At 41.3% G+C, this 20,926-nt stretch overlaps 1 protein-coding gene across 4 annotated transcripts; it reads left to right on the top strand.

The window, feature by feature from the left end:
* The first annotated feature begins 4,418 nt into the window (after window positions 1-4,418).
* On the top strand, window positions 4,419-20,926 carry rasal3 (RAS protein activator like 3). Of its 4 annotated transcripts, none has more exons than XM_039809638.1 (19): window positions 4,419-5,255; window positions 9,437-9,567; window positions 9,718-9,796; window positions 10,898-10,965; window positions 11,532-11,617; window positions 12,265-12,394; window positions 12,519-12,617; window positions 12,704-13,378; window positions 13,494-13,638; window positions 13,736-13,880; window positions 13,987-14,223; window positions 14,323-14,524; window positions 15,837-15,928; window positions 16,024-16,137; window positions 17,603-17,789; window positions 18,034-18,144; window positions 19,110-19,300; window positions 20,035-20,119; window positions 20,560-20,926. In XM_039809638.1, exons 1-19 carry the CDS (start codon window positions 4,631-4,633, stop codon window positions 20,668-20,670), a joined length of 3,513 nt encoding a protein of 1,170 aa, XP_039665572.1. In that variant the 5' UTR covers window positions 4,419-4,630; the 3' UTR covers window positions 20,671-20,926. The 4 variants fall into 4 exon arrangements, with proteins under 4 accessions (XP_039665572.1, XP_039665580.1, XP_039665587.1 ...); XM_039809646.1 differs by having other exon boundaries at window positions 4,420-5,255; window positions 9,440-9,567; XM_039809653.1 differs by having other exon boundaries at window positions 5,128-5,255; window positions 9,057-9,567.

Consider the following 20,926-nt stretch of genomic DNA (forward strand, 5'->3'; position numbering starts at 1 on the left):
TTGTGTGTCTGATCATAGATGCATGCATAGCCACATCTTTAATGCCATCAGGGGGAATTATGTTGCATTATGTTGAGACTGACTAAAAGGGATAGGGGAGACTGGGGGCAACTATAGCACTCTGACTTCTTGCATCACATTTAATATTATAGGCTTGTCCTTGTTGGTGAAGTAAGTTATGAAGGAAAATGTAAAAAATGGTACAATGGCCGCCAGTCTCCCCTACATATAGCCCACGGTTTGAGCATGGACAGAAGGTGGGGGATATTAAATCAAACTGCATATTAAAGAGCCACTCCAGCTCTTATGAATTGCACTTTCATAAAGTTTTTAAATAATAATGGTCCAAATAAAAGCAACAGAGCCAAGATATCATCAATTTATCTCCTAGTATCGGGCAAGCTTTAAAAAACGCTTACAACAACTCCTACATTTCCCTTAATGCAACCAATGACATCTTTTGTTAGATCCTCCCTGCCTTACAAATGCCCTCATCTATCTTACAAGCTCCACACTTGCGGTTTGTAACTCAAGATTTCTGTTGAAGTATTAGCGAATTGGTGTCAAGTTTGATTCATTACAGATAAGATCATGAAAAGCAATCGGTGACACCAAAGACAGTGCTCTCTTTCTTTTAGCTATTCAGAATAATAGAAGGTGGTTTGTCTTTCCTGGGATAGTCTTTGGTTTCATCGAAACCAAGGCCGCCCAGTTAGGAGCCTGCGAGCCAAGTTTGGCCCATGCTCCCTGGCATTTGATAGCCTGGAAATCCTGGCAATGAGTAGTGACAATGGCCCAACTCGAGGGGTGGCACCAAGCATGCATTTGAAAATCTTAACACATTTTACTCCAAATGGAGCTCTCTCTCCCACAGAAAACACTTTTCCTCAACTGCCTGAAATGCCTCGCCCACATTCCGGTCTGAAATTCCTCATTCTCAATTACTGATGTCACTTTAGGAAGTATAGATTTGCATGCATACACTTGTTTTACTGTGTGTTTCCCAGATATGTCTGGACTTGCATGGCCCATCATATTCTGTTTAGTTCTCAGAATGAAACAGACTTAAATCCTCATTATGTAAGAGGTTTAGCAGCGATGGCGGTGCATGATAGCATTAATGCGATTGTGGTTCAAAGGGCAGGCTATAGTTGAGTTTGTACAGCTGACACCAAGGTCTGCCACCACACCAAACACTAAAGAACAACAGCAGTTAAATGTCACATTAAAATGTTATTGTACGGCTACATCATTTCTGGCTGGAAAATGTGTTTGTGGAGGATGTGATCCATCGAGAATCCATTATAATAAAGTAATACACCATTCATACCCTTACAATGAAACAGGATGTGCCAGTAAATATCACAGCTTTGGCTGTACTGGCTTGAATTAAGGTCATTGCAAAAAGTCATCATGTGGTGTGGTGTTCAGTGGTTCAGCGAGGGTGAATTCCTCCATTAGAAAGCCAAAACTTTACAGGAAGTGACTAAGTTACTCTGACATCGCAGTTTCATATTCACCTTCCTTGTTTCGCTCTTCCCTTTATTACCTGCACTCTCAACAGTCCAATAAAGGCAAACAAACAGGAAAATAATCGTTATATATGAGATTAGATTAGAATCAACTGTATTGTCATTGTGCAGAGTACAAGTACAAAGATAACGAAATGCAGTTTGCGTCTAACCAGAAGTGCAAAAAAAGCAGAAAAGTGCAATGTGATATACAAAGTATAGACAGGTGGTGTATAGACAGGACATGAAATATAGTGTAGACAGTAGTATACAGTTGGTTTACAAAAGGTGGTTTAGAGTAATATAAATGTGTGCAGTGTATTAGCATCAAGTGAAGCATATGTGAACTTTTTTTCTGGAAGTCCTCAGTGTGCTTGTGTGTTTGAAAAAGTTCACGGCCTATGGAGAAGGTTTTTAAAAGACTATTTAGAAATACAGATGGATATTCCTTTACAAGAATCATTAAGAGAACATAAAATGTATGCAGATTCCAGTATATTTTGTTAAATAGCTGTGCCAATTTTGATCAAAGGATGTGTTGACACAAAAACAACACAACACAAAATACTGTATGTTTGTATGGAAAAAGAAACGATACCGATACGATTACTTGAGATTTACCAAGGATATGCAGTGCCCTCTGCTGGGCGTTGGTTACAGTTACATTAAATTGCCATTCAGGAGGCATAAAAGGTAACAGACTTTCTCTGCCGTAGCCTACGTAAGCGGCCTGAAGTTTATAATTGTGCGCTGGTGTGTGCGTGGAGCCAGCATGTGTGTGTGTGTTGGGAGTGGGTGATAGAGCGAGGGTGAAGTGGGAGTGACGGCGATTAGCTTCGGAGCGAGTAGCGACTCTAGAGTCCTAGTGAGAGAACCAAAGTGTCTCCCCTGTTTCTTTCTGACCACGGTGGGAAATGTGTAGCAGGAGAAGTTAACCCTCTCCTTGATCTCATGTTGTTTATGGAGAAGGAGAACCAGGAAATGAGTCGGGGCCCCTATGGTAGATAAAAGTGATAATTCACTGTGCCCTTAAATGGAGAAAACGTGATGCAGTGCCCTAGGCTGGCCTTAAAATTGAGAACACGTGATGCAGTGCCATATAGGCTGCCCTACAGAAAACGTTCTGCACGCTGGTGCCCCACCACATGCAGCTGGGGCCCTTTTTATTTGATCTTTTTTGCCCCTGCCCTTCAGACAGCCTGGCTCCGCCACTGCCTCACTGTGTTAGCATTGTTTTTGTGAGTTTGTTGGCCTCACGGAGCCTGGCATGGCTGTAGACTGTTTGACATTAAATGAATGATGCTTTACAATTACAATCAGCAAATATAAGGAGGACAGATAAAGTTAAATCATTAAGATCCTGAATATGAAAGAGCATCAAACCTTTCATTAATTAGACTACGCAGCACATCTGCCGATTGTTTTCCTGATCAGTACATTCCTCGTTTTGTCTATAAAATGTCAGAATACACAGAAAATGCTGTCAGCTCAAGGTGGCCTCTTAAAAATGGCTTGGTTTGCCTGAACAACGCTCAAAACATTCAAAGCTTTTCACTATGCCATCATGTATCCCAAAGAAAAGCATCAAATTCTCAAATGTATTAATATAGTTTCATTACCATTATCAATACCAAAACACAGCCACCAGAGGGCCTCAATGAAACAAGACCAAATGCAACTTCCAGTAGCTTCATACAATGGGTTATTTAAGTAGAATAAAAAAAAAAAAATGTAAGCATGTGCGAATGTTCACAGACTATAGTTTGTAGACAACCATTTCAATTTGACTTTGAAGTAACTTAAAGATTGAACCAGATTTGGCACAAAAAGCTGCTTTAAATAACTAGTTAGCAGTCCTGTTTCCTAGTTTACAAGTGTCGACATTTGACACAGAGTGCTGCTGGGGCCTCAGTAACTTGCTGTCCACTTTTATTGCAACAGCTGACATTAATGGTGACACCTCGCCCCGCTGGGACTCAGAATCTCCTGCAGGTGTGTACGAGCCGAGAGCATGAGCGCAGGAAGTGGTTTTCAGTCTGACAAGCCGATCTCAGCAGGAAGCGCTGTCTCGCTTTGACAGGAAACTGATCTTAACAGTCAACAGTCCACACACCCACAGGTATCTGATAACAAGTGGATACTGCCACTCGTTTACTTATCTGCTTTATGGATCATGGAATAAACAATAGTCACGGGTGGTATTTGTGTGCTAGACCTTTACGTGCAGAATCATTGAAAATGTTGATTTCGTTACACAGGCGAAATGTTGTCTCTGGGTTTTTTATGTCATTGAAAGTACTACAAGTATATTTCTGAACCTAGAAATCCCAGTTAGTGTTAACTGAACTATTGATTTCTGAACCATTAAGCATCTTGACAGATTCAGTTGAACAGTAGAAGGTGGGGAGAGTAGGGGTTAGAAATGGAGCTGCATCCTCCATCATTTAACCAAACTGAGGAGGTTAAACCACATTTCTCATACCCACAGTGGGGCAGACTAAATTACTGACAAGACAAGCAGGTTTCCTGTGAGGTAATATTGGAGCTGAAGCAAGCCTACATCCTATCACAAATGTGTACATTTCTTTGAGTTATGGTTGTTGTGCAAATAAAAGGCTGATTTCTTTAAGACATCCTGAGTCCTGTGTTTAAAAAAGACTCCAGAGAGAGTTTTGTTTGGAGGGAAACCTTAGACATAAAAGGAGAACGGGAAGTGAGGAAGAAGGGAAGTATTAGACGAAAACACAAAGCACAGAAAACAAATAATGAGCAATGAGATTACTGTAAATAGATGAACTTCTCAGTGACATTTCATGAGGAAGTAAGCGCCTCGTGAGTGAAAGGGAGTTAGGTGCTGCAGCAACGCCACCTAACACAGAGCAGCTAGTCGCATGTTATTGCCGGATAACGTTTTGCAAGACAGGAAACGAGAGTAGCAAAGAGAGATTGAACCAGCGAAGACACTGACTACTGTCATCCTTAGCTCTCACAGCAGTCCCTAAGATTGCAGTAAATCAGAGGGGAAACCGCTGAAAGGCATTTCATTTCTGGTTTTGTTGGATGTTTGATGCATCCTTGAGAGGACAGACGAAACTTGAGTCGCACCTGAAATATCTGAAATGGGCACTGAGGAGAAGGCTTTAGAGCCTGCAGCTCAACAACCAGTGCAGGAACAGGGACCACCAGAGAAGGAAAAGGAATCCCCTGTGGAGCCCCCCCAAGGACAATCGTCTGAGACCAGCGACCCCCTCAACACGTACAAGTGGCACACGGGCTCCAAGGGAACACTCAACGAGGTGAAAGAAGACGGGGAGGCAGGAGCGGCAGCTGCTTCTTCCACATCCACACTTGATAAGATTCAGAAGGCCTCCACCAACAAATGGAGCAAGATGCAAAACTGGCGCAAGGCCCTGAGCGAGGACCCCGGGGACAAACATCCACCCAGTGGGAAAGGCGGAGAGGGAGCCAAGCCGGATAAAGGCGGCAGAAAGAACCCCTTCAGAAGGGCCCTGTCTGAGCCTCCCGGGTCACTGTTTTCAGCCCTGGCCCCTTCCTCCAGCTCTGCCAGCCCAGCTCATGCAGCGTCATCGTCCGCTGCTGCAGACACCCCGGGGGTCTCCTCCACAGACCCTTCGCAGAGAGGAAGCGGAGGGGCGCTCCTAAAAAAGTACCTGAGGACTGTGTCCCAGAAGCTTAAAAGGCCCAGGCTGCAGAGTCGGAACAGCACCCCAACATTACTGCAAGGTAATGCTTCCTGAACCTGAAAATATACGTTTAGTACAAATATATGAACCTTATTGCCCAGTCTTTTAATGTTTTGTTTGAGATTAGCACAGGAGTTTGAATCTTGATGTGTTAATACATCAAATGATGGTCAAATGGGAATCCTCACAACTAAACTTTTTGTTTTTATACGTAGCAAAATGGTTCCCGTGTCAAACTCAAATTCACTAAGGGCCACACTGGAAAACGAGAATAACATTAAGGGTCAACATGTATAGTTTATAGACATGTCGAAAGTCAAATATGTTTGACTGTATTATTGCATGACATATAGCTTTCTCGCTTACAGTTTGGTTGACATAAAGCCCTTAAATAAGTCAGCAAAAAAAGTTCCTTAGCCATCACAGAGTTTAGCAAATCAAGCAAAACAATGATTACATATTTTACGACAACCTGTTTCACAGCCCGAATATGAAAACTCTCTGGTTTTGGGGGAATTTCTGAGTCTCAAAGTCGGCAAATCTGCCAAATTCTGCTCTGAGTGTCGCATTATTGCATTTTGAAAACAGATCCCTTCTTGCCAGGGGCCAGATTGGGCCCTTGAGTTGACACGTGTCTTATGTGGTTCAAGCTGGATTCTACTGTATGTAGGATCATTGAGTGACACGCTTACAGTAGGTGAGGTATAGGTGACTTTCTTCACAGTGACACGGGATATAATAAAAACAGCTGTGTTTCTGTTAAGAGTATTTCAGCATGTTGTGCCATATTAGACAAACTCAGTGATAAAACATTACCTAAGACAAAAGCTGACACACTTAAAAAAAAAGATGACCTTAAGGAGGAACTTTAGGGGTGGGAAAAAAATATGTTATGTATCATGGCTGGGTTAGCTCAGTTGGTAGAGCGGGTGCACATATGTAGAGGTTTACTCCTCGACGCAGCGGCTGCGGGTTTGACTCCGACCTGTGGCCCTTTGTTACATGTCATTCCCCCTCTCTCTGTCCTGTGGAATTAAAGGCCTAAAATTCCCCAAAAAAATAATAGTAACAAAAATCGTATGTATCGTAATTTTCTTTTGGCGATGATTTCTAAAATTGATTCCTTTCCCTAAAATCGATATTTTTAAATTTTTTTTATTTATTTTTTTACCAATGATTCACCTACATATCTGCTGTTCATATGGTACCACCGACAGCGACTACATCATATCTGTTTCCAGCTAAACAGAGCAAAAGCAGAAAATCCATGTTACGTTCTTCTTAACAAATGAAATAAATGTCCGACTGACGGACATGTGATGTGCATTCTTCTTAGGAAACAATTAGTTTTTAGAAAGGTCTCATGATATATTGTCTCTAGAAGTGTATTATTCAACTTTTGTTTTTGTTAAAGAAGGAAAAGAAAATCGCAATACTTCTAGAATCGCAATAAATGAAAATCGCAACACAAATCGAATTGGCACCCGTGATGTATCGTGACAGAATCAAATCGGGACAAAAGCACATCGTCCCAGCCCTAAGGAACTTAAATAGTGAAAGGTAAAGAACAAAAATGAGTTGCAACTTGCAATTAATTGAAGACTCTCGAGGGTTTAATTCTGAGAAAGTGGAACTTAGTTATCTACCAATAAAAGCTACAGTGAGGTGTACATTCAAATAAATGGAAAACTTTGAAAATCTCTATTTTCAAGCAAAAGAGCACATCTCAGAAAAGCTAAAGAATCTTGAACGAAATATTAAAACTACCAGACACTTCATATGACTGAATTAAAACTCTTGTATTTATAATGACATCTTAAACAACAGGGAATCGCGCGGGGGACATGTCAAGTTGATTTGAACGCACCATAAGTAGGCGAGTGTGCACGTTACTCAGAATGCCCCCCCACACACACACACACACAACCCCACACGCATATATTTACGGCACCCCCTCCCACAAAATACTTCCAACGTCCCTGTGAGTAATGGATTCAAATGTGAAAAAAATGTGTTCACTTTTTGCATATTGAGGAACTTAGTACAAATATTCGGTTCATTGGCATGCTCCGCCTCTGTGTGGCCAGTTAAAATGTTAGCAGGTCTCCCATCGTGGAAGATGCGGCAGTAAAACAGTATGGAACGGCTTATGGAAATGTCTGTGTTTTCATTAGGGATCGACCGATACTGGTTTTTCAAGGCCGATACCAATGCCGATTGTTAGCAGTTAATCAAACCGATATTTGGAACCGATATGCATTTACAGTGAAAATGAAAATCTTTAAGTCAAAATTAAGATTTTGGAATGTTACAAACTCCAACACAAAACTTTGTTTAAATGCTTTAAGCAGTTATTTAATACATTAGAAACTTTTCGGTCTCAGACCATCAGGTAAGGTCTGAGACCGAAACGTATTTTTCTTCTAAATAAATTATTGCTTGCGTAATGGTCAGTGTGCGAGATTCTTTCTAAACATAATACCCAATAAAAGAGTCAGATTCAGTCAGTCAGGTCAGACTCAGTGAGTTAAACCGAAGCAGAGGGACAGACACAGAGCTGTAGCCGAGCCAAAGTAGAACACTTTCCAATTCGTTAATTTTATCGTTATCAGGCAAATAAAACACAGAGACAGATAATCTGCAAACTGCCAAAAAAACGCCCCGATAATCAGCCAAGACCGATAATTGTTCTATCCCTAGTTTTCATCAATCATAAATGGAATGTAGGGTAGTTGGAATCAGTGATTTGCCGAGACAAATGGGGGAGGATCTTTTTAAATAGAAATCATCCAACCTGAACAATCTGTCCCTCTCACTTCTGAAGTCATGGCTGCGTCTCTGGTAAAGACACAGTGTTGTGTGTAAATGTGTGAAGCAAGAGTAGAGGGGTTAAGCAAGGATGTAATCTCAGCCCTACCCTTTTCAGATATTTATCCAACATTAACTGGACAACAACAGCTGTTTATTAAACACATAAATCAAGTGTCTGTTTTATGCAGATGATCTGGCCTTTTCTCTCCCCCATTAAAAAAGATTTGAGCTGAACCCAGACCTTTATCAGTGTTGTCAGACCCTCACTTTCCAGAAAAGGTTCAAACTGCTGAGCGATGGCCCAGAAATGTAACGTAGCTGTAACTGAAGAGCAGCAAACCAATACTGATACTTACCAAAATTTACAAACCACTGTCACAGGAAACTTCCGCTCTGCTGAGAAGGAACTCAAAGCTAGAATAACACAGGCTCCAACTCACATTTCAATAATGTACAAAGAAAAAAATACATTACTTAAGAGGTGAATTAGGTCTTCTTTACTAGATTTATTAAACTCTACAGCCATATTTAAACTAGTTGCTCTACTGTTGCCTATCACTACAGTTAAGGTGAAAATAAAGCATCAGGAACCTCAGCCAACTTTGGAATAACATCAGAGAATTAGTTTGAGCCAAAGTTCACAACAAAAACTAAATACATATTTGGGCCTTGGCTGACTATGACCACAGAAACTGGGAGAAACCATGGCAACACACAGACTGAGCAACAATCATCCAGGTGTACAAGAGATTTCATCTGGAGAAAATCTCATTCATTACATTCCATACATATTCCTCATCTGTCATTTGTTGACGATGTTTTATTGTTGCAATAGTTTATTATCTATCCTATATATCTTCTCCTTTACTAGAAACACTTACATTGATCATAACATTCTGGCAATCACTTAACTGTTATTTTCATGTTATATTCATTATTGTACTTAAGCAAAACACTTAAAACATCACGCCCTTTAAGCTTATTAAAAAGGAGAACATTTAAAGTACCATGATGCAAATCTGTTTTGAAGGGCGTACACATCGAGAAACAACCACTGAGGAACTGCAGGATGTGCGCAGCTCATTCTGGTGTGTCATGAAAAGACAGCGATAGCATCAGTAAAGCCAGCAACTCCACAAATGGGAGTGGCCAAGTGCTGTGGAAGATAAGTTCCATAATTACCTAAAATATTAAACAAACTGCGTGTGCCTGCAATTCCGGCCATATTCACATTCATTGTACGGTATAGTAGGTTATCCACAGTGTCAGAAATGTCTTATTTATTTGGATTGTATGGTGGGGATAGACCACTTGCAACTTGTGTCAATTCTCTGTAAGATGCGTAGTGATGAATACCAATGTATGTGTGTGTGTGTGTGTGTGTTTGTTTGTGCACATCTGTTTGTATAGCAGATGTGGGTGAGGATGTACCCACTGAACTCCCAAGACTACAATGGGCCCCGCCTCAGGAGGTGCCCTTATGGGACATTAGCAATTGTATGCTTGAAGATGGACAAATTCTCATTTCTCCAGAGGAAGAGGTGCCAACACACACTTACAAGCCACTCACCAACTCCTCATGGTTCACCAAAAGTCATTACATATGTGAAAAATGTTAAACAGAAAGGTAAAAGCACTAAACTTCCTCTAAAGTGACTAAATGTGTGTGTGTGTGTGTGTGTCTTCCTCAGCCAACGATGTGGACCCGAAACCGTGTCAGCAGCTGCCTGTCCAACCTCAGCATGCAGAACCTCGTAGATATCGACACAGGTTAATACATCACCCACACACATGTATACATTTGGCAAAATAAAGAATAAATTCCTGTATTTTACATGAGTAAATAATACGTATGACCAGCTGCTACTGACATCACAGCAACACAGTAAGATTCTGCAGACAGTCACAGAGGAAATAGCTGAATGTGTATGCGTGCAAATGACTGTCAAATTACTTCCTCTACGTTTTTTGGGGAAGATAGCATCACGCCTGGGTGTTCTAGCAGTCCAAAGAAAACTCGTAGTGAGAGAGAGGGCATGGCCAGTATCTGCTTTCATTCAACTCTGGCGTTTTTGCTTAGAAGAAGCTGCAGTGTGGAAGTGACCGATCTTGTAATGTTTTTGGCTGGTTGGCGCATTGTCACCATCAACATATGTTAACGAGGAGTCAAAGGCCATGTTAAAGGGGCAGACGTCTAAGTAACAAGACGGTGGCACACCTTTGGACTAAATGATGGGATTTAGACGCTGGATTGTTTGTGGCGGGGCCTTCGGTAAGCAAAAAAGAATGGAAAATGTGTCTGACAGTACTCTACATTGTTCTTTATTCACATCTTTGATCTTTACCCTATAATTGAAGGGTTCAAAAATACACCGAAGAGAAAAATAAGGGCAAATCATGGAGGACTGTGATTTTGTGATTTCATCCTCTGCAAAGCTTTGAATGGGTTTCAATAAGAAGAATGTCTGCTCGTGAATTATAAACAAATAGTAAACTTTACTTCGAGAACTGCAGCTCCAGTTGAATACCACATCCTGTGTGGCCTAATCTAAAAGTATTTGCTAATACTACCGCTTTGACTATTGTTTTGAGAGTTGGTGGTGATGACACTGAATTTTGAATTTTGCAAAAAGGTTTTGAACCTAAAAGAGTTCCAATCAAACATTTGGTTTGTATAATTGAGTCCTGGAAACAAATTATTCAGATTCAAAGTATTGACTGCAAACCATAAATGGAAAGAAAATATATTCCTGTGTATAGTTGCCTTTGGCTAAACTAAAACATACGGAGAATATAAAAAAAAAACAATAAAATGAATATATAAAAATGAAATTGTCAATATCAAAGTGTGACTTTCTTCCCAATACTTAGAATGTAGCCCTGACCATGTGGGGTCACCAGGTGGCCCTCGACCAAAGAACCAAGATGGCGGTGTAAGGGTGAGTAAGACATCAGTTTGCAGCCTGGTCTCACAGAATTCCGTGAAATTATCACAAACTGTTAACAGCGCATTACGTGGTGGTGGCACGGAATGTGTGAAAATTCCGTGTGGCCACCACGGAAAACAATGCCAATGTAAAGTCAATTACAAGATTCCTAGAAATTCGGCATAAGGAGGTAGGTTGCGGTAGAGGATGGGTCAAACACAGGACTTTCACCCAGGAGACCAGGGTCCGTGTCCCGCATGTCACGTTTCATAAAGTTGCTTCTTCTTTTCCTGAACCCAACCGTCCCATTCTTCTCGCGTGTCACGGAACCGTAAGCCCACCCATGACCTTGAACTTAAGGGGCCGTGTTTATTTAATGTAATTCTTCCGAGGGCCCATCACGGAATGTTTTGCTATTCCGTGAAACTGCCACAGATTTTGAGTTAAGGGGCCGTGTTCATTTCACGGAATTCTGTGAGATCAGGTTGCATCAGAGATAACATTCTTTCTGCTACGCCTGCATTTCCTGTTGATCTTTTACATAATTGTTCTGATGGCATCGTGCTTGTCGCCCTAAGGCACTGATCAAGCGACGTCTCGAGAACAGGGCCAAGAGGAATAGCAACACCCAACTGAACCCTATAGGACTAAACAAAGGAAGCAGGTAAAGGAGGGGCGGAGCCACACGTTGTAAACATTCGGGGCTAACCACTTGAACATCCAAACACTGTTTTGTTTGTGTTGTGCTCTGTAATCCAGAACATCATGAAACCTTGACTATGAGGTTTAAGTGCAGACATAAAGTTTTGATTTATGGTTGTTTACATTAATATTGGGGAGGGGGGGGGGGGCACAAATGTATAACAGTCTACAGACACAGGAGCGTCTCTGTGAGGCTGAGGTAAATGCTAACTTCAGTGTGCTAACATGCTCACAATGACAATGATAACATGCTGATGTTTAGCAGGTATCATGTTACCAGCTACAACCTCTGGGGGCCATGAACGTCTGTACAAAAATGGTGATCGACGTGATCTCTACAAGATCACTTCTTTTTGAAACTTACCTCAATGACAAGAAAGACGAGATTCTAATCTATCAATACATATATCAAATGTATCTTCATGTAACCTTTCATAACAGTGTGTGGAAGTTCTACATAGAGCTAGAGTCCCACAGGTGTAACAATGGGTAGTCTGGGGTGAAAGTGAATTATACTAACCTTGACAATTCATGGTATATTTAATTGGTATTTTTACATTTGACATTTTACCATTTTGACTGGCTTTTTCTACTCTGATTATTTCTAAGGCACTATGGTTCCCGGGAGTCAGTGTCCATTCCAGTCAGTGCAGTGGAGAGTCTAGATCTGAGTGCAGACACCAGCACTGTCATCAGGCCGGTCCACAGCTCCATTTTGGGGGAGAAGTACTGCTTTGAGGTGTGAATTCGGTCGATGATACTCCTTCAGGCTCCTCAAGGAGCTTCCTCCATTGTTTTGAAAAAAATAAACTTTCTATCCCAGTAAAGCTAACATGGTCCTGTTGGTTTCAATGTGCTTATAGGTGATAAACTCTGAGAACACCCACTGCTTTGGCTGCTCCTCAGCTGCAGAACGTGATCGTTGGATTGAAGACCTGAGAAGGGCTGCCCAGCCCAACAAGGTAAGCCATTAGCCATTTGTTCCAAGAAATGTGTAATGCAAAATCAAAATCCTAATCAAAAAAACTAAATGCATCATTGTTCACAGGATAACATCGAGCGTACAGAGAACTCCTTGAGTCTGTGGGTAAATGAAGCGAAGGATCTGCCACCCAAACGGAGTTATTACTGCGAGTTACACCTGGACGGGACCCTGTTCGCCCGCACCAGCAGCCGAGCTGTCGGCAAGCTGCCTAACCGCTCCACCCTGGCAGGGGACAACTCCACTGTGTCTTCAGGAGGTCTGGGGGCCAGTGGAGGTGTGGCCGGAGGGTGTCAGTTATTCTGGGGGGAATTCTTTGAGCTAGACAACTTGCCTTGTGTCTCCCAAATCACTCTGCACCTCTTCCGCGAAGAAGACCCCAAGAAAAAGCGCCACTCCCGAGACGAATTCAGCCTGCACCCACTGGGCAGTGTGGTCATACCTTTAGCTGAGATCCGAGGGAGGACCTATCAGGAGAAGTGGTATCCCATTACTCCATACAAGGCCTCAGGCACAGCAGGGAACAAAGAACTGCTGGGGCCACAGGCTTCACTCCGCATCAAGGCCCGTTCTCAGAATTTGAAAGTGCTGCCCATGGAGAAATACAAGGAGTTTGCCGAGTATGTGACGGTGGATTATGTGGAAATGTGCAGAAACCTGGAACCACTTCTAAATGTGAAGCAGAAGGAAGAGCTGGCAGGAGCTCTGGTCCACGTACTGCAGAGCATTGGCAAAGCCAAGGTGGAGTCTAAAAGAAAATGCATATAACCTAACTGCATCACAATCAGATTTTTAAAAACACAACAAAAATGAATAATCAGACATATGTTTTCTTATCTAAATGTGTATGCTTCAGGAGTTCCTCCTTGATCTTGGCAGTGCAGAGGTGGAGCGTCTTGGAGAGAAGGAGGCAATGATCTTCAGAGAGAACACGTTGGCCACTAAAGCCATAGATGAATATATGAAGCTGGTTGGCCAGAAGTACCTCATTGCCACACTAGGTAAGGTAGCTCAGTGGTAAAGGTGGCTTTTTGTAATTGGTATTGGTTGGTGCTTTGCTTGTTTTCACCGAACTCTGTGCTTTCTTTTTTACTGCAGGAGACTTTATCAACCGACTTTACGCATCGGTGGAGAACTATGAAGTTGACCCTCGTAAATGCCATGCCTCTGAATTGTCAAACAACCAAAAGCACTTGATGGAAGCCTGTGAAGAGGTGGTGCAAAAGATTATTGCGACCAATGGGTGAGAGAGGAGAAAAGACATGAAATAACAAATAGTAAATGTTTAGGCCAGTAGTAGTGTCCGTTCAAATCACAAAGCTGATGCTTGATATGTTTCTTGCCTAAAGACCCTTTCCTGAAGAGTTAAACAAGATCTTCTCCAGCTGGGTGGAACTGTGTGAAGACCAGAGCAGACCAGAGATTGGCCAGCGTCTCATCTCTGCTTCCCTCTTCCTTCGATTCTTATGTCCTGCTATCCTCAGTCCTTCTCTTTTTGGTCTGACACAGCCTTATCCAGAGCCAAACACCCTGCGTACCCTCACCTTAACTGCCAAAGTCATCCAGAATCTGGCCAACTTCACACTGTGAGTGGCTACTTATCTGCTACCAAATCCAATGAGAATAAATATTCTCCTTAGTTTAGCCGAAGTGGTTTAAGTCAATGAAATGCTGTTGTGATTCAGGTTTGGAGAGAAGGAGGAGTACATGCTCTTTATGAATGAATTCCTGCAGCAGCACTGGGATGGAATGAGGGGGTTTCTACAAACCGTGTCAAATGGAGACACAGAAATTCCAATGTCTTCCTTCGATGGCTATGTGGATCTGCCTCTGCGCTTGGCTGTGCTCCATGGCCTTCTGGTAGACATCATCTATCAGAGGGACCAGGTAAGACAGAAAACCAATGAGTCCAGTTGGTAGTTAGTTGTAAAGCTTTGTGTAACTCTCACAGTATTTAATATTTGTGTGTACTGTATCTGATGAAGGCTGCTTTTTAAGAATCTTCCATTTCACCTGGTGTCCCTTTGTCAGCCAGGACTCTAAACTTCACCCCAGTGGAACCAATTACACCATATCTGTTTTTATCACTTATCAGATGAGTTGAATGGATCAAGGAGAGTATACATCATTCTATTCAAAACGGGATTTTCCTTTTCAATTCAATTCAATTCAATTCAATTTTATTTATAGTATCAAATCATAACACAAGTTATCTCAAGACACTTTACAGATAGAGTAGGTCGAGACCACACTCTATAATTTACAAAGCCCCAACAATTGCAGTAATTCCCTCAAGAGCAAGCAGTGCGACCAGTGCGAAAGTGGCGAGGAAAAACTCCCTCTTGGGAAGAAACCCAGGCTCTTGGTAGGCGGTGTCTGACGGTGCCGGTTGGGGATGCAACGAACAGTGGCGATAATAGTCACATTAATAATGGAACAGTGACTTCAAATGGTAGTCGTAGTAGTAGTTTTCAGCCTCCCTCTAAGATATGCATTGACTGGACTTAATACATCAAACTTCATGATCAATCAGGTTAAACACTGGCCTTTGGCATAAGGCAATTCTACTGTGTCCTGCCCCAGGAAGTAACACGACTGAGGAACAGATGATCTTCTCTCTACTTTTGGTCATAACTAATTTCTCTTCCCTCTGACCTTCTGCAGGAAAACCTTGATTACCTAAACCTCCTGTTTAGTATTAACCAGGGTTATTACTTGTTTGTTATATTAGATATATTCAAGTAAGTTAAGTAGTTAAGATTGTGTGTGTTGCTGATCTTAATCATTTGCATGGTATCTGTTTATCTAAAAGATCATACTATACTGTTGATTAAGTGGGGAAAAAAATGATTTTGCGGCTACCAATAAAAGCTTTAATACATTTAATAATTCTGTAATAAGTAATTAATATCATTATAACCCTCTAGATGAGGAGGAGGGGAGGAGTAAAATTTGATCTGTATCCAGACACTATTTGGAAAGAGCTGGTTTTGGACGTTTGCAATTAGCCATTTTTATTTCAATCTGCCAGACTAGTTCCAGATATAGTCAGGCACAGTTGACTACATCCTGATTGATGTCTGCATGTACAGCTTGTCTTAATGCCATTTTTCTTGTCCATACAAGGTATCTAGATACTGATCAAATGTCTAAAGAGTATTCTATATGGGGCCTAACATGCAGCTTGTTTCTCCCTTAGGACACAGTTGAAAAGCTGCACCCTCTGCCTTCCATTCTGAACCAGATAACAGAGTCACTGGGCCCCGAAGCACATCGGATCATAATTAGCAGGTATGTTTAAGGCCTATATCTTAATTGACTTGTCAGCAACTTGTAACTAGTATTATGAACTTGAACTTGGTTTTGTTACATGCTTTTTCTTGCAGCCAAATGGGACAAGCCAAGCCAGTGTACGTTCCTCCTAAAGACTTGAGCAAGTATAGCCCTCACCAACCATCCCTCCAGCAGCTTCCTGTGGACTCCAAAGGCCTACAAGATGGGTATGATAGTTGCATGTCTGTAAATGGGCCCAGCCAACATTGCTGGGCTTAGCCAATGTTGTTTTTTTTAGGTCAATAACCATGAAGGAGATTTCTGATTGCCCCTCAAGTTTTTGTACCTGTGATCCATCCACTCATTGATTTATGCCACTTATCCAGTATGGCTTATGGGAGTCTAGCATTGCCAGACTTTACTCTTCTTACTCTTATTTACCTTTAATTTGACTCTGAGCAACTGCAATTAAACAATTTCCCGAGGGGATCTATAAAAGTATTATGATTCTGATACTATTTAGCGCTGTGGCTCCACCACACATACAGTCTGTGATAGGAAAAAAAAAAACGCTCTGTGTTGTTTGCATTTCTTTAAACCAATCACAAGTGTCATGGGTGGCGCTAACCTCCGGACACAGCGACGGTGGCTCTGCAAAATAGTCTGGGGAAGGAACTTGTTTTGGTGGAACAAAAGAAAATGCCACATACAATATTACATGAAGTTAACTGTTCACACAATACAGTAACGTGAGCTATTTAAATTAGCTGGATACAAACGTAATTTGCTCTTACCAGTGTATCGCTGCATGTACTTCGTCCACAGCAATCCCCAACAGTCGGACCCAAAACATCCCAGTTAGATATTAAATGCTGTAAAGATATTCTTTGTAAATCTTTACAATCCCTCCTTGAAAGAACCAAGCAGGCCTGGCTTTTTGCAAGAACCAAATTTTCTTCAAAACTTGCTATTTTCAGCGTGGAGCTCGCTAGCTCGAAGATCATTGTTTCCCGGAGTGAACAGAGTTTGAGAACAGCAAGTGGAAGGTGAGGGACATGTTAGGCATTATCCTGGAAATGTGTTTCCATTGATCCAGACTAGGCTTGTGGTAGCTACAATGCAGGTAGGCCAGAGTTACTTAGATGCTAGACCTCCAGCTATGTGCTCCAGATCTTTCTGGCAAATCCAGAGGTACTCTACACCATGTTCAAAAGAAGTACCATTTTACTATGTTTTACTGCAATAAATCTGTGGTAAGTGAAAGGCTTCCCTTATATTATCACCATCATCCTTTACTCACTTTGGGATAAATGCATAAAGCACAAAGTGTGCACAAAGTGTCCAGTACAGGTATAGGATGGTTAAACCTGCTAAGATAACTTGCAGATTTTCCAAATGCCATCATTTGATGTACGGTACTTAAATACATTTTTCGAAGAAACAATTTGCACATCCAACAATTCTTCTGTGCAGGTGAAGATCCCACACTCTGCTCTTGCTACAGCATCACCATTTTGTGAAGAAACTAACTTTTCAGTTCCTCTGGACCTTTGTCACACGTATACTAAAATACACTTGAACGTTAAATAAATGGTGATGCTGCAGCAAGAGTGCACGATTTTCCTTTTTTTGTCAAGACTTAGAACAATTAATACATTCATCCATGCATGCATTTATTCATTCATTCGACAGGGATGGCAGGACTCGGAGGAGTATGAGAGAGAGGAAGCCAGTCACCAGAACTCAGAGTGCTCCACACAGACGTCCTGGTCAGGCAAAACATACCTTGAAGAGGCAGATAAGTTCTGAAGCTCTGCCGACAGCTGACAATGAACAAGAGATGGAGACCAACCAACCTCTTATCTCATTACCAAATACCGTGAGTAAAAAGAGGAACTGTGAGCCTAGCTCGGCTATTTTGGCTACTGAGCTCAGAAGGTCATGTGCTCATGCCCTTGCTATTAATACTGTCATTAATACTTTTTAAGTAGGCTATCTTGAAATAATGCATGTTTATTCATTAGTAATAAACATGTGTTGACTTGTATGTTAACACAGAGATAGTATGACTCTGTGTGGTTAATTGGAAGGAATTAATTTGACTATATTTCCTTTTGTTTCAGAGTGCCAGTGTCAAACGTCCACATGCTCTGGTTCCATGGTTCAAAGTCAGCCACAACAGGGAGTCAAGTGAGATGAAGACTGAGAATGAGCAGTTCAACTTACTGGATAGGGTATGTGTCAAACCTGCTTCCCCACTAAAGTGCAATTCCCCACTAAAGTGTCATAATTCTGGCTGTGTAGTGTAAGATTTCCTTCCTACATTTCAGAAAATGCACAAGGTGGGGAAGCTGCAGGCCTGGGGGCAACTGGTGTGGCCTTTCTGTGTGGAGTTGGCATGATCCCCTGGTGCCTGTGTGGGTTTTTGTGCAGGTGCTCCAAAAACATGTAGCTTGGGTTAACTGGTGACTCAAAATTGCCGAAATGTGTGAATGTGAGCATGAATGGTTGTCCGTCTCTGTGTGTCAGCACTATGATTGACTGGTGAACTGTCCAGGGAGCAATGTCAGCTGGGATCGGCTCTAGAATGTCTAAAATGAATAACTTTTAGTTTTCATTTATTATTGTTGTAGGCCTAAAGTGATTATTACATTCTTCATTTAGGCTATAAAACATTTCAGTCAACTAAAATGTGCATCATAGCCTACGGCCACTGCGCCAATTTTTGCTGAGTGGTCTTGAGTTTCCATAGACCAGCTATGGATTCCACATTCCCAAAAAGTAATATAAAGGACATTTCCAAAACAAGCACACTGCAGTTGTAGGTATCTGGCTTGTGATGAGAGAAAGAGAGTGATTTCGGAAGTGCTGCAGAAAGCAGAGCAAATGTACTTTAAAGAATTGGCTCAAATGGTCAGAAGACAGGGCAATAAAACTCGCAAAAAACATCACCATATTAACAAAGGCTCATTCAGACCTATTTGTAGTGTTGATTGGATAATTTAGTTTTAATATGCTGTTACCTTTATTATAAGGCTCAAATATGTTTTGCGGCTCCAGACCAATGTTTGTAATTTTTTTTATGGCCCAAAATGGCTCTTTTAATAGTAAAGGTTGCCGTCCCCTGCTCTAAGGGATAAGCAGGTATAGCTAATGGAATGGAATATCATAAAATGTCAAATTGTCATTCACATCCCAGCATGCTCAGGAGCTGTCAGAGCTTCGTCTGGGGATAGAGCAGGTGACAGAGCGTGAGCTGGACATGGCAAAGCGCCTGGAGGACTTCATTATCCAAAGCCAGGACCAGAATGCAATGCTGCAGGCTGAGGTGGCCAAGCTCCAGGATCAGCTGACTGTGCGAGAAGAGCAGCTCGCCAGCGCCACCTTCAGGTATGATAGTAGAGCTAAACAGTAATGTGCATGTTCTAAATGTCAGCAAATGTGTTCTATATATATATATATATATATATATATATATGTATATAGTTATTGTAACTCCGTCTTCTGATCCTAGGATCAGTGCTGTGCGATACCAGTACCACCTTTTATTTGTGTCGGCCCTTTTTTAATGGACAAAATATCTATCTATCTATCTATCTATCTATCTATCTATCTATCTTAGGGCTGTCAATCAATTAAAATATTTAATAGTGATTAATTGCATGATTGTCCATAGTTAATTTGTGATTAATCACAGATTTTTTCATTTGTTCTAAATGTTTAACACCTAAATAAATAAAGTCTCTTACTACTTGAAAGTCTCTATCCACAGCACTTAAAGAAAACTCACCTAGTTCACCTGTTACTCTCGTTATTTCCTTCTTCCAGAACAGCAAGGAGTTGAGTTTTCATTAAAAGAAGATTATGACTGGTGTGTAAACCGCATGCCAAATGAATCAGGGCACACAAGGCCATATGAACATTTGCTGACAAGCATTTAAAAGGGCTATTGTTTTAAACGGAGTCCGACCATAGACTGTATACTGTATAAAGAGAGTCCGATGCAGTCACTCCACATAAAAGACACCAGGGCTACGTTCACTCCAGCTAACTTCAGGGTGAACAATGAGAGCAAATCTATTTTAACCAAATATTCTCTGTCTTTTTATCGGTGTCTGTCACAGGCTGGGTGTGATTGAGGAGGAGAGGGAGGAAGATGAGAGGAAGCTAAGTGTTGCCATTGCAGCAGCGGAGCGAATGAACGTACTGGTAAGAAAGACAGAAAAATGATCAAGCTTTGTTAAAAAGAATAGTTCACCTTACATATCACAATTGACTGGTTCATTTATGCAGCTTTAGGTGAAAAGCATTCATTCTAAATTGTATTTAGTTATACATATTTTAACTAATTGTGTGATGCAATGTTAATTTGGAGTCCTAAAATCCAAATTAAATTAATTTGAGAGTGTGTTTGGTGCCATTTTTAAGGTTTCACCTGACCCGTGATTGAATAGATAATAAACTTAACCTAATTTTGGAGTTAACTATGATGTGATGTTGTTATCAGTTCACATGCATTGCATCCTTTCCATAATACTAAGGCCATTACTATGGAGTTATTCTGAGAGAAACCCCTTCATTGACAGTATACAGCAGTTGAATTGCATACATGAGTGAGCAGATGAAAACTCTTTTCTACGTGCTCACAGGAGGAGCAGTTTGCAGACCTGCTGAAGGACCTCCACCAGCTCAGTGAGGCCTACAACAGTGGCCAAAACAACATGCAGCATCCTGAAAAGCCACACATCAATAGCATCTGAACTGTGACAGCAAAAAGATTTAGAGCTGCGCTACAAGTTTGTGTAAATACATACGTAGAGTTCATGTGGAAGCCACTGCCTGAAGTCAAAGTTATGGTTTTGTTGATCAGATGTAATTTCATTTTATAAACATGATTGGAATAAAAGTGAGTGGGCGACTGAGGTAAAAAGAAAAACCTACAGGAATATTTACTGTATCTTAGCTACAGATGTGTTTTGAGTTGTAAACCTGGTAAATAAAAGAACTACAACCAAA

Source organism: Perca fluviatilis, chromosome 1, assembly GCF_010015445.1.
Source record: "Perca fluviatilis chromosome 1, GENO_Pfluv_1.0, whole genome shotgun sequence".
Classification (NCBI taxonomy): Eukaryota; Metazoa; Chordata; class Actinopteri; order Perciformes; family Percidae; genus Perca; species Perca fluviatilis.